The sequence below is a fragment of the Saccoglossus kowalevskii genome, chromosome 8, assembly GCF_978046115.1.
Source record: "Saccoglossus kowalevskii chromosome 8, keSacKowa6.1, whole genome shotgun sequence".
Taxonomy (NCBI): domain Eukaryota; kingdom Metazoa; phylum Hemichordata; class Enteropneusta; family Harrimaniidae; genus Saccoglossus; species Saccoglossus kowalevskii.
The window spans coordinates 31,140,693-31,155,012 of NC_140648.1; the positions used below are offsets into that span (position 1 = coordinate 31,140,693).

The 14,320-nt window shown below is 33.5% G+C and overlaps 1 protein-coding gene across 1 annotated transcript in view; it reads left to right on the top strand.

The window, feature by feature from the left end:
* The window catches only part of LOC102806845 (85/88 kDa calcium-independent phospholipase A2-like), a 31,115-nt gene that overhangs the window by 3,275 nt on the left and 13,520 nt on the right, over positions 1 to 14,320 (top strand). The window contains exons 2-4 of the mRNA XM_085502498.1: positions 8,552 to 8,821; positions 9,145 to 9,360; positions 14,074 to 14,254. Of these exons, the coding sequence (XP_085358624.1) occupies positions 8,589 to 8,821; positions 9,145 to 9,360; positions 14,074 to 14,254 (630 nt within the window). The 5' untranslated portion in view covers positions 8,552 to 8,588. The remainder of the gene's footprint in view (positions 1 to 8,551; positions 8,822 to 9,144; positions 9,361 to 14,073; positions 14,255 to 14,320) is intronic.

Consider the following 14,320-nt stretch of genomic DNA (forward strand, 5'->3'; position numbering starts at 1 on the left):
GTAAATAGTACGTCTATTTTTGTTATTTACACCATTGCAGTGCAAATAGTACATCTATTTTTGTTATTTACACCATTGCAGTGCAAATAGTACATCTATTTTTGTTATTTACACCATTGCAGTACAAATATTATATCTATTTTTGTTATTTACACCATTGCAGTACAAATATTATATCTATTTTTGTTATTTACACCACTGTAGTGCAAATAGTAGATTTATTTTTGTTATTTACACCATTGCAGTACAAATAGTACATCTATTTTTGTTATTTACACCACTGCACTGCAAATATTATATCTATTTTTGTTATTTACACCATTGCAGTACAAATAGTACATCTATTTTTGTTATTTACACCACTGCAATACAAATAGATCTATTTTTGTTATTTACACCATTGCAGTGCAAATAGTACATCTATTTTTGTTATTTACACCATTGCAGTGCAAATAGTACATCTATTTTTGTTATTTACACCATTGCAGTACAAATATTATATCTATTTTTGTTATTTACACCATTGCAGTACAAATATTATATCTATTTTTGTTATTTACACCACTGTAGTGCAAATAGTACATCTATTTTTGTTATTTACACCATTGCAGTACAAATATTATATCTATTTTTGTTATTTACACCATTGCAGTACAAATATTATATCTATTTTTGTTATTTACACCACTGTAGTGCAAATAGTAGATTTATTTTTGTTATTTACACCACTGCAGTACAAATATTATATCTATTTTTGTTATTTACACCACTGCAGTGCAAATAGTACATCTATTTTTGTTATTTACACCATTGCAGTACAAATAGTACATCTATTTTTGTTATTTACACCACTGTAGTGCAAATAGTACATCTATTTTTGTTATTTACACCATTGCAGTACAAATAGTACATCTATTTTTGTTATTTACACCATTGCAGTACAAATAGTACATCTATTTTTGTTATTTACACCACTGCAGTTCAAATAGTAGATTTATTTTTGTTATTTACACCATTGCAGTACAAATAGTAGATCTATTTGTGTTATTTACACCACTGCAGTGCAAATAGTACATCTATTTTTGTTATTTACACCATTGCAGTACAAATAGTAGATCTATTTTTGTTATTTACACCATTGCAGTGCAAATAGTACATCTATTTTTGTTATTTACACCATTGCAGTACAAATAGTAGATCTATTTTTGTTATTTACACCACTGTAGTGCAAATAGTACATCTATTTTTGTTATTTACACCATTGCAGTGCAAATAGTACATCTATTTTTGTTATTTACACCACTGCAGTGCAAATATTATATCTATTTTTGTTATTTACACCATTGCAGTACAAATAGTAGATCTATTTTTGTTATTTACACCATTGCAGTACAAATAGTACATCTATTTTTGTTATTTACACCATTGCAGTACAAATAGTACATCTATTTTTGTTATTTACACCATTGCAGTACAAATAGTACATCTATTTTTGTTATTTACACCACTGCAGTGCAAATATTATATCTATTTTTGTTATTTACACCATTGCAGTACAAATAGTAGATCTATTTTTGTTATTTACACCATTGCAGTACAAATAGTACATCTATTTTTGTTATTTACACCATTGCAGTACAAATAGTACATCTATTTTTGTTATTTACACCATTGCAGTACAAATAGTACATCTATTTTTGTTATTTACACCACTGCAGTGCAAATATTATATCTATTTTTGTTATTTACACCATTGCAGTACAAATAGTACATCTATTTTTGTTATTTACACCATTGCAGTACAAATAGTACATCTATTTTTGTTATTTACACCATTGCAGTACAAATAGTACATCTATTTTTGTTATTTACACCACTGCAGTGCAAATATTATATCTATTTTTGTTATTTACACCACTGTAGTGCAAATATTATATCTATTTTTGTTATTTACACCATTGCAGTACAAATAGTACATCTATTTTTGTTATTTACACCATTGCAGTACAAATAGTACATCTATTTTTGTTATTTACACCACTGTAGTGCAAATATTATATCTATTTTTGTTATTTACACCACTGTAGTGCAAATAGCAGATCTATTTTTGTTATTTACACCATTGCAGTACAAATAGTACATCTATTTTTGTTATTTACACCACTGCAGTACAAATAGTACATCTATTTTTGTTATTTACACTACTGCACTTCAAATATATCTATTTTTGTTATTTACACCACTGCAGTGCAAATAGTAAATCTATTTTTGTTATTTACACCACTGTAGTGCAAATATTATATCTATTTTTGTTATTTACACCATTGCAGTGCAAATAGTACATCTATTTTTGTTATTTACACCATTGCAGTACAAATAGTACATCTATTTTTGTTATTTACACCACTGCACTTCAAATATATCTATTTTTGTTATTTACACCACTGCAGTGCAAATAGTACATCTATTTTTGTTATTTACACCATTGCAGTGCAAATAGTAAATCTATTTTTGTTATTTACACCACTGTAGTGCAAATATTATATCTATTTTTGTTATTTACACCATTGCAGTACAAATATTATATCTATTTTTGTTATTTACACCACTGCAGTGCAAATAGTACATCTATTTTTTGTTATTTACACCATTGCAGTACAAATATTATATCTATTTTTGTTATTTACACCACTGCAGTACAAATAGTACATCTATTTTTGTTATTTACACCACTGTAGTGCAAATATTATGTCTATTTTTGTTATTTACACCACTGCACTTCAAATATATCTATTTTTGTTATTTACACCATTGCAGTGCAAATAGTACATCTATTTTTGTTATTTACACCACTGTAGTGCAAATAGTAGATCTATTTTTGTTATTTACACCATTGCAGTGCAAATAGTACATCTATTTTTGTTATTTACACCATTGCAGTACAAATATTATATCTATTTTTGTTATTTACACCACTGTAGTGCAAATAGTACATCTATTTTTTGTTATTTACACCATTGCAGTACAAATATTATATCTATTTTTGTTATTTACACCATTGCAGTGCAAATAGTACATCTATTTTTGTTATTTACACCATTGCAGTGCAAATGGTACATCTATTTTTGTTATTTACACCACTGCAGTGCAAATATTATATCTATTTTTGTTATTTACACCACTGTAGTGCAAATAGTACATCTATTTTTTGTTATTTACACCATTGCAGTACAAATATTATATCTATTTTTGTTATTTACACCATTGCAGTACAAATATTATATCTATTTTTGTTATTTACACCATTGCAGTGCAAATAGTACATCTATTTTTGTTATTTACACCATTGCAGTGCAAATAGTACATCTATTTTTGTTATTTACACCACTGCAGTGCAAATATTATATCTATTTTTGTTATTTACACCATTGCAGTACAAATAGTAGATCTATTTTTGTTATTTACACCATTGCAGTACAAATAGTACATCTATTTTTGTTATTTACACCATTGCAGTACAAATAGTACATCTATTTTTGTTATTTACACCATTGCAGTACAAATAGTACATCTATTTTTGTTATTTACACCACTGCAGTGTAAATATTATATCTATTTTTGTTATTTACACCATTGCAGTACAAATAGTACATCTATTTTTGTTATTTACACCATTGCAGTACAAATAGTACATCTATTTTTGTTATTTACACCATTGCAGTACAAATAGTACATCTATTTTTGTTATTTACACCACTGCAGTGCAAATATTATATCTATTTTTGTTATTTACACCACTGCAGTGTAAATATTATATCTATTTTTGTTATTTACACCATTGCAGTACAAATAGTACATCTATTTTTGTTATTTACACCATTGCAGTGCAAATAGTACATCTATTTTTGTTATTTACACCATTGCAGTACAAATAGTACATCTATTTTTGTTATTTACACCATTGCAGTACAAATAGTACATCTATTTTTGTTATTTACACCACTGCAGTGTAAATATTATATCTATTTTTGTTATTTACACCATTGCAGTACAAATAGTACATCTATTTTTGTTATTTACACCATTGCAGTACAAATAGTACATCTATTTTTGTTATTTACACCATTGCAGTACAAATAGTACATCTATTTTTGTTATTTACACCACTGTAGTGCAAATATTATATCTATTTTTGTTATTTACACCACTGTAGTGCAAATAGCAGATCTATTTTTGTTATTTACACCATTGCAGTACAAATATTATATCTATTTTTGTTATTTACACCACTGCAGTACAAATAGTACATCTATTTTTGTTATTTACACCACTGCAGTACAAATAGTACATCTATTTTTGTTATTTACACCACTGCACTTCAAATATATCTATTTTTGTTATTTACACCACTGCAGTGCAAATAGTACATCTATTTTTGTTATTTACACCACTGTAGTGCAAATATTATGTCTATTTTTGTTATTTACACCACTGCAGTGCAAATAGTACATCTATTTTTGTTATTTACACCATTGCAGTACAAATAGTACATCTATTTTTGTTATTTACACCACTGTAGTGCAAATATTATATCTATTTTTGTTATTTACACCATTGCAGTGCAAATAGTACATCTATTTTTGTTATTTACACCACTGTAGTGCAAATATTATATCTATTTTTGTTATTTACACCATTGCAGTGCAAATAGTACATCTATTTTTGTTATTTACACCATTGCAGTACAAATATTATATCTATTTTTGTTATTTACACCACTGTAGTGCAAATATTATATCTATTTTTGTTATTTACACCATTGCAGTGCAAATAGTACATCTATTTTTGTTATTTACACCACTGTAGTGCAAATATTATATCTATTTTTGTTATTTACACCATTGCAGTGCAAATAGTACATCTATTTTTGTTATTTACACCACTGTAGTGCAAATAGTACATCTATTTTTTGTTATTTACACCATTGCAGTACAAATATTATATCTATTTTTGTTATTTACACCATTGCAGTGCAAATAGTACATCTATTTTTGTTATTTACACCATTGCTGTACAAATAGATCTATTTTTGTTATTTACACCATTGCAGTACAAATATTATATCTATTTTTGTTATTTACACCACTGTAGTGCAAATAGTACATCTATTTTTTGTTATTTACACCACTGTAGTGCAAATATTATATCTATTTTTGTTATTTACACCATTGCAGTACAAATATTATATCTATTTTTGTTATTTACACCATTGCAGTGCAAATAGTACATCTATTTTTGTTATTTACACCACTGTAGTGCAAATAGTACATCTATTTTTTGTTATTTACACCATTGCAGTGCAAATAGTACATCTATTTTTGTTATTTACACCATTGCAGTACAAATATTATATCTATTTTTGTTATTTACACCATTGCAGTACAAATAGTACATCTATTTTTTGTTATTTACACCATTGCAGTACAAATAGTACATCTATTTTTGTTATTTACACCATTGCAGTACAAATAGTACATCTATTTTTTGTTATTTACACCATTGCAGTACAAATAGTACATCTATTTTTTGTTATTTACACCATTGCAGTGCAAATAGTACATCTATTTTTGTTATTTACACCATTGCAGTACAAATATTATATCTATTTTTGTTATTTACACCATTGCAGTACAAATAGTACATCTATTTTTTGTTATTTACACCATTGCAGTGCAAATAGTACATCTATTTTTGTTATTTACACCATTGCAGTACAAATATTATATCTATTTTTGTTATTTAAACCATTGCAGTACAAATAGTACATCTATTTTTGTTATTTACACCATTGCAGTACAAATATTATATCTATTTTTGTTATTTACACCATTGCAGTGCAAATAGTACATCTATTTTTGTTATTTACACCACTGTAGTGCAAATAGTACATCTATTTTTTGTTATTTACACCATTGCAGTACAAATATTATATCTATTTTTGTTATTTACACCATTGCAGTGCAAATAGTACATCTATTTTTGTTATTTACACCATTGCTGTACAAATATTATATCTATTTTTGTTATTTACACCACTGTAGTGCAAATAGTACATCTATTTTTTGTTATTTACACCATTGCAGTACAAATAGTAGATCTATTTTTGTTATTTACACCATTGCAGTGCAAATAGTACATCTATTTTTGTTATTTACACCATTGCAGTGCAAATAGTACATCTATTTTTTGTTATTTACACCATTGCAGTACAAATATTATATCTATTTTTGTTATTTACACCACTGTAGTGCAAATAGTACATCTATTTTTTGTTATTTACACCATTGCAGTACAAATATTATATCTATTTTTGTTATTTACACCATTGCAGTGCAAATAGTACATCTATTTTTGTTATTTACACCACTGTAGTGCAAATAGTACATCTATTTTTGTTATTTACACCATTGCAGTACAAATATTATATCTATTTTTGTTATTTACACCATTGCAGTGCAAATAGTACATCTATTTTTGTTATTTACACCATTGCAGTACAAATAGTAGATCTATTTTTGTTATTTACACCATTGCTGTACAAATAGATCTATTTTTGTTATTTACACCACTGTAGTGCAAATAGTACATCTATTTTTGTTATTTACACCATTGCAGTACAAATAGTAGATCTATTTTTGTTATTTACACCATTGCAGTGCAAATAGTACATCTATTTTTGTTATTTACACCATTGCTGTACAAATAGATCTATTTTTGTTATTTACACCATTGTAGTGCAAATAGTACATCTATTTTTGTTATTTACACCATTGCAGTACAAATAGTAGATCTATTTTTGTTATTTACACCATTGCAGTGCAAATAGTACATCTATTTTTGTTATTTACACCATTGCTGTACAAATAGATCTATTTTTGTTATTTACACCACTGTAGTGCAAATAGTAGATCTATTTTTGTTATTTACACCATTGCAGTACAAATAGTAGATCTATTTTTGTTATTTACACCATTGCAGTGCAAATAGTACATCTATTTTTGTTATTTACACCATTGCTGTACAAATAGATCTATTTTTGTTATTTACACCACTGTAGTGCAAATAGTACATCTATTTTTGTTATTTACACCATTGCAGTACAAATAGTAGATCTATTTTTGTTATTTACACCATTGCAGTGCAAATAGTACATCTATTTTTGTTATTTACACCATTGCAGTACAAATATTATATCTATTTTTGTTATTTACATCACTGTAGTGTAAATAGTACATCTATTTTTGTTATTTACACCATTGCAGTGCAAATATTATATCTATTTTTGTTATTTACACCATTGCAGTACAAATATTATATCTATTTTTGTTATTTACACCATTGCAGTGCAAGTAATAGATTTATTTATGTTGTATGGCAGTGTCACTGTGCAATCAAAACTGTTCAACCTAGAAAAAGTAAATACTAGCAAATTTATAATGCATCTTGGTCGCTAGATTTTGCAGGTGATTGTGTTTCTGAGGAGTGCACCTTGGTTTTTAGGTTTTGCAGGTGGTTGTGTTTCTGAGAAGTGCAGTTTGGTTGCTATGTTTTGCAGGTGGTTGTGTTTCTGAGAAGTGCAGTTTGGTTGCTATGTTTTGCAGGTAGTTGTGTTTCTGAGAAGTGCAGTTTGGTTGCTATGTTTTGCAGGTGGTTGTGTTTCTGAGAAGTGCAGATTGGTTGCTATGTTTTGCAGGTGGTTGTGTTTCTGAGAAGTGCAGTTTGGTTGCTATGTTTTGCAGGTGGTTGTGTTTCTGAGAAGTGCAGTTTGGTTGCTATGTTTTGCAGGTGGTTGTGTTTCTGAGAAGTGCAGTTTGGTTGCTATGTTTTGCAGGTAGTTGTGTTTCTGAGAAGTGCAGTTTGGTTGCTATGTTTTGCAGGTGGTTGTGTTTCTGAGAAGTGCAGTTTGGTTGCTATGTTTTGCAGGTGGTTGTGTTTCTGAGAAGTGCAGTTTGGTTGCTATGTTTTGCAGGTGGTTGTGTTTCTGAGAAGTGCAGTTTGGTTGCTATGTTTTGCAGGTGGTTGTGTTTCTGAGAAGTGCAGTTTGGTTGCTATGTTTTGCAGGTGGTTGTGTTTCTGAGAAGTGCAGTTTGGTTGCTATGTTTTGCAGGTGGTTGTGTTTCTGAGAAGTGCAGTTTGGTTGCTATGTTTTGCAGGTGGTTGTGTTCAACAAGGCAATCTGTTTCAATAGTTTAAAATATCCCAGTGAATGTTCAATTTACTTGTAACTTTCATTAGAGGGAATAGTAAGATTATAATTTGATTAATATTTTGTAGTACAATGTACCTAGATGTTGTCATGGGAATAAGTTCATGTTATTGTATTTATTTATTCATTCATTTGTTCCTTCACTTGTTCGTTTGTTTGTTCATCCATTCATTCATTCATTTGCGACAACTGGATTGGCAAAAATAATTTGCAAAGTGTTCCATGATGTGCCACAAAGCCAATCATGGAACTGAATCTGACATGTATCTTCATATTTCTATCCAGTGTGAAAGATTTGAATGGTTATCACTCCCCAACTATCATGGAATTCTTAAAGCAAACTGCTGGTCAAGTTCTCGGCGGTATATTCAGCAAAATCCCAAATACTACAGCGTATATGTACACTGTTAAGGAGATTGAACCACATCAGAAGTTTGAGACTTGGCCACTCCTGGGTCAAGAAGATAATAATATACTAAGACTGGTGAACAATGTGACATATAAATATTATGAATGTATTTTGTACAACCCAGCAGTTCATGTTAGACCATTCAGGTAAGTGTCCAAGGGTACATTAAGTATGTCAGTAATTGCAATTTGTTTTTGAGAATTAATATTTATTTAAACTTATTTATAAACTTATTGATCTTTGTTTTTGTTTGTTTTTCAGGGGGAGGGGATTTACATTAACTGATTGGTTAACCATTTGAATTCATATAGGTGGCTGGAAGACTTGTTGCATAGAAACATGTGCTATGAACAACTTGTCACTTTAACTTTTGTCAGTGGAAGGAAATCTAGGCTTATCACACTGGTCTATAAATGTTGACAATTTTTTTGCATAGTTACTGTTATTTACAGTTATAATTTTTTTTCAGCTTATTCCGTTTATCTGATGCTCAACAAGCCAGATCCGAGTTTTTAACGGTACATCAGAAGTTGCATCCCATCTACATGTCATCATTTACTTGTTATTCAGTGGCATCATTGCAGACGCTGTGTGATTGTATTCGAGATCATCCAACGTGGTCAGCAGCACATATAGCTGTCTATTGTGGTGTTGTTGATTGTCTCAAAAATAATGATATTAGCAGGTAAGGTTCATGAGGAATTTGTTTCATTATATAGAAATTGGATCTGAACAGCTCTGGTGCTGCTCCCAGGCTGTTCTAGAAGCAGCTCTGGTGCTGCTCCCAGGTTGTTCTAGAAGCAGCTCTGGTGCTGCTCCCAGGCTGTTCTAGAAGCAGCTCTGGTGCTGCTCCTAGGCTGTTCTAGAAGCAGCTCTGGTGCTGCTCCCAAGCTGTTCTAGAAGCAACTCTGGTGCTGCTCCCAGGCTGTTCTAGAAGCAACTCTGGTGCTGCTCCCAGGCTGTTCTAGAAGCAGCTCTGGTGCTGCTCCCAGGCTGTTCTAGAAGCAGCTCTGGTGCTGCTCCCAGGCTGTTCTAGAAGCAGCTCTGGTGCTGCTCCCAGGCTGTTCTAGAAGCAGCTCTGGTGCTGCTCTTAGACTGTTCTAGAAGCAGCTCTGGTGCTGCTCCCAGGCTGTTCTAGAAGCAGCTCTGGTGCTGCTCCCAGGCTGTTCTAGAAGCAGCTCTGGTGCTGCTCCCAGGCTGTTCTAGAAGCAGCTCTGGTGCTGCTCCCAGGCTGTTCTAGAAGCAGCTCTGGTGCTGCTCCCAAGCTGTTCTAGAAGCAGCTCTGGTGCTGCTCCCAGGCTGTTCTAGAAGCAGCTCTGGCACTGCTCCCAGGCTGTTCTAGAAGCAGCTCTATTGCTGCTCCCAGGCTGTTCTAGAAGCAGCTCTGGTGCTGCTCCTAGGCTGTTCTAGAAGCAGCTCTGGTGCTGCTCCCAAGCTGTTCTAGAAGCAACTCTGGTGCTGCTCCCAGGCTGTTCTAGAAGCAGCTCTGGTGCTGCTCCCAGGCTGTTCTAGAAGCAGCTCTGGTGCTGCTCCCAGGCTGTTCTAGAAGCAGCTCTGGTGCTGCTCCCAGGCTGTTCTAGAAGCAGCTCTGGTGCTGCTCCCAGGCTGTTCTAGAAGCAGCTCTGGTGCTGCTCCTAGGCTGTTCTAGAAGCAGCTCCGGTGCTGCTCCCAAGCTGTTCTAGAAGCAGCTCCGGTGCTGCTCCCAGGTTGTTCTAGAAGCAGCTCTGGTGCTGCTCTTAGGCTGTTCTAGAAGCAGCTCTGGTGCTGCTCCTAGGCTGTTCTAGAAGCAGCTCTGGTGCTGCTCTTAGGCTGTTCTAGAAGCAGCTCTGGTGCTGCTCCTAGGCTGTTCTAGAAGCAGCTCTGGTGCTGCTCATAGGCTGTTCTAGAAGCAGCTCTGGTGCTGCTCCCGGGCTGTTCTAGAAGCAGCTCTGGTTCTGCTCCCAGGCTGTTCTAGAAGCAGCTCTGGTGCTGCTCCCAGGCTGTTCTAGAAGCAGCTCTGGTGCTGCTCCCAGGCTGTTCTAGAAGCAGCTCTGGTGCTGCTCCCAGGCTGTTCTAGAAGCAGCTCTGGTGCTGCTCCCAAGCTGTTCTAGAAGCAACTGTGGTGCTGCTCCCAAGCTGTTCTAGAAGCAGCTCTGGTGCTGCTCCCAGGCTGTTCTAGAAGCAGCTCTGGTGCTGCTCCTGGGCTGTTCTAGAAGCAGCTCTGGTGCTGCTCTCAAGCTGTTCTAGAAGCAGCTCTGGTGCTGCTCCCAAGCTGTTCTAGAAGCAGCTCTGGTGCTGCTCCTGGGCTGTTCTAGAAGCAGCTCTGGTGCTGCTCCCAGGCTGTTCTAGAAGCAGCTCTGGTGCTGCTCCCAGGCTGTTCTAGAATCAGATCTGGTGCTGCCCTATTGCTGTTCTAGAAGTACCAGTAGCTCACATTTAAGGTAGAGATGCAGTTTATTTGGCTTGCTTTTTAATTGAGTAATTAGACAATGAAGATGGTATTATATATCCAACATGTTATATATTTTCTGAAAGCTTATTATACAAACTTTGTAAAACTTGTCTTTATTTTAAATATCCAGAATGCGTTTTTGATTTTGGGTCAAAAATATGCTTTTTTGGACAAAAGTGGTTTAAAAAAAATTAGCTTAAAAACTTCAAGTCCGTTTGTGGGTAAAATTACATCATACCTTGGTATACTACTAATTCAAATGCGTCCACTCATCTCTCTAACGGCTTTCAAAGTCGCTCAGCATGACCTCTAAGTTCACTCTTTTCTATTTTTGCATAATTTATATATCCATGTTAATTGCGGACTTGTTATTTTTGTTCCACTCGCTGTAATAAGCTGTCCGGACGCATTTTGAAGGGGGAACACCTTGTCAATAATGTGTGAAAATTTCAAGACAAATGGAAAAAGCGTTTATCAGCTATTTTAATTTAAAGCCCAAGAATTCACCAAAAATAGAAGACGAGAAAAAGGCTAATTTGCATATTTGCGCGTTAAACCGGGAATTACTGCTTTGTCATACTTTGTCATACTTTCTAGACTATTGAAATTGAAAGTTAACGTATAGACATAGACATTTTATGTAAAATCGTTGGACCAGAACAACTGCTCTTGAATATATAAATCAGAAACACGTCATTCATACCAGTGTTTTGATGGGGTCGGTAAAAACACGTGGCAATGCCCAGTAAATATGACGTCATCCCATGAATTATTAAACAGGGGGCGGTCCTAGGAAGGTGACCTTTTATCAGGATCAAAACATCATGGCTTCTCTTCGATGTATTTTCAATAAAAAATCTACGAGTATTTCAGAGCCTATGGTTTACCGTGAAGAGTACAAAGTGGGATATTAAATTATTTATCCTTGATGATTTTTATGTAGTATTGAGAACCAACTCCAGGAAGCGAACGCACAATAATGAATAATCGCGTAATCCTGGAATCGAAACGCGAGGCACAGAAGTTTTGTTCATCGTTTCCAATCCCATTTTTCCCACTGCAACATATTTGTTAAAAGAAATATTTGAATTCTGTTCGTTTTTTAAGGAGGCATTTTTTTATTTTTTCCGATTTTGGCAACGCCTTATTCAGGGATTTTCTAAGACAGTCGCAGACAATTAGCGCACAGATGTACGTACAAAACATGCTGTTGTACTACCGGCGACGGTCGCCTGCAAGAAGAGAGCTCCAGCTCCTAACGTAAAAGTTTTAAAATTTCGACCGGTTTTAAATAATTTGTGTTGGAAATCTGACATGTTTTAAGAGTGCAAAATTAAGGTGCATTTTCGGGCGGTCGAATTTTTCTGAATAGAAATCGGCAAATGAAAAAAAAATGGGAGTGCTAAACAGTGTGCTTCGTTAGTTTAAAAAAAATGGAATGTCCGTCAAATTGACGTAAACTTCCCCATTTTTCACGGAAAAAGCAAAGGTCGTGGCCGAGTTGCAGGCTAAAAAAACTCAAAAATCAAAACAAAATCATCAATCAGTAAGTATTATGACAAGGAAAACAAAACATCAGAGTTGTTACCGTAATGTATCAAGTTACCTCTCTCTGTGATTTATTTTTCATTGAAATTATTTGGTTGCTTTCAATTAATTTTAGCGTACCTCTGCAATTTATCAGTTGCATTGTCAGTTGTTTGCTTCATTGAATTAAACGGAGTTCGACCGGTTGCAAACAAAGCTGTCTCGCACCACCGAGCAAAACTTGCCAATGATCGAAGTACAGGTACCCATTGGACAAAAGATACACAAAAGTTTGTATCTCCCCGACCCAGTGCAATATATCCGGTTAAAATCAAAGCTCACGTGTCCCTTATTTGAGGGACCAGATTCTGCCGTAAATTCGGGATGGGATTTAGAAAAAAAAGTGGGACTTTTAAGGTGTATTTTGGTGTCATTTTCGGACATTTCAATCATTCCTGATGCCTAAAATAGAGTCTAAGTTTTACCGTAGTCATTGACGCCTATTCAAGAGTATGATGTTTATTGTGACTAGCGTGAATGGGTCAGCTTCGTTTCGACTATGAGCAGTTATCACTGTAAACAATGTTAAATTATTCTTCACATACTCAGTTTATTTTTTGAGAACAATTATTTAAAAATAAAATCTCTCAGTCAATCAGAAACTCGGATTGATGCCTTCAGGGAAAGTCATGTTTGGACGCTCACAACGATTTGTTTTTCGTTCGGTGGGCTGATGCCTTCAGTGTAGCTTTTGCCTCTTCCGACATAGAAATCATCTGAATCTTCTTTCTACCTTTCTTTCTTTTCACACCACGCATAATGTAATGATAAAAATTAGGAAAAAACGCTGAGGAAATATAATGTTTGGTTTGCTAGCGAGCGAGAACTGATTTGAGAATAATTGCACATGCGCGTGAATTGAATGAACTATGACCCGTACAATCTCGATTTGCATATTGTCAATCACAGGTCTTGTTATTTGGTTACTCATGCAAATTAGGCAATTGGACATAAACATTGCCACGTGTGAGTGTTTTTTATTTTTAACCAGAAAATAAATAGCAATTTTAACGGTGTTCCAATAAGAATTCATTGGTCAAATTTTCACAGAATGTTCTTTAGATAAAAATCTATATAAAAAACGAAAAAAACTATTTTTGATTGAAATTCACAAATAAAGTGCATCTCTACCTTAATGGTAAATAAAAATATTGTTTATCATTTGTTTACATGTATTATCAGTGTTTACCTGTGGATGGTCAGTAGCAATAAGCAGGTTACTGGTAGCTGGTGATCCATAAGACAACATTTATAGGACAATTCTTTACAGACAGAGAATTGTTTGTCTGTTTTTTTGTTTTGCTTTTCAAATAAGTACCTGCTTCTAGAGCTTTTATACCAGCTACCACTTGATATTTGTTCTGCTATTATGATTATTAGGTATCTAAACAGTACCCAATGTGACTGGAAGAGAACACCATTGCTGGTATCATGTATGACAGATAATGTACAATGTATGATAGAATTATTAGATCTGGGAGTAAGAACAGATATATTTGATTCTAATGGAGATAATGTCTATCACTATGCAGCTAGAAGTGATCAGAGTCATTATATTGAGGTGAGATTCTCACAATATTTTAGTCCACCTTATTGGTTAAATTAGATAAAATGGCTAATGTGATAA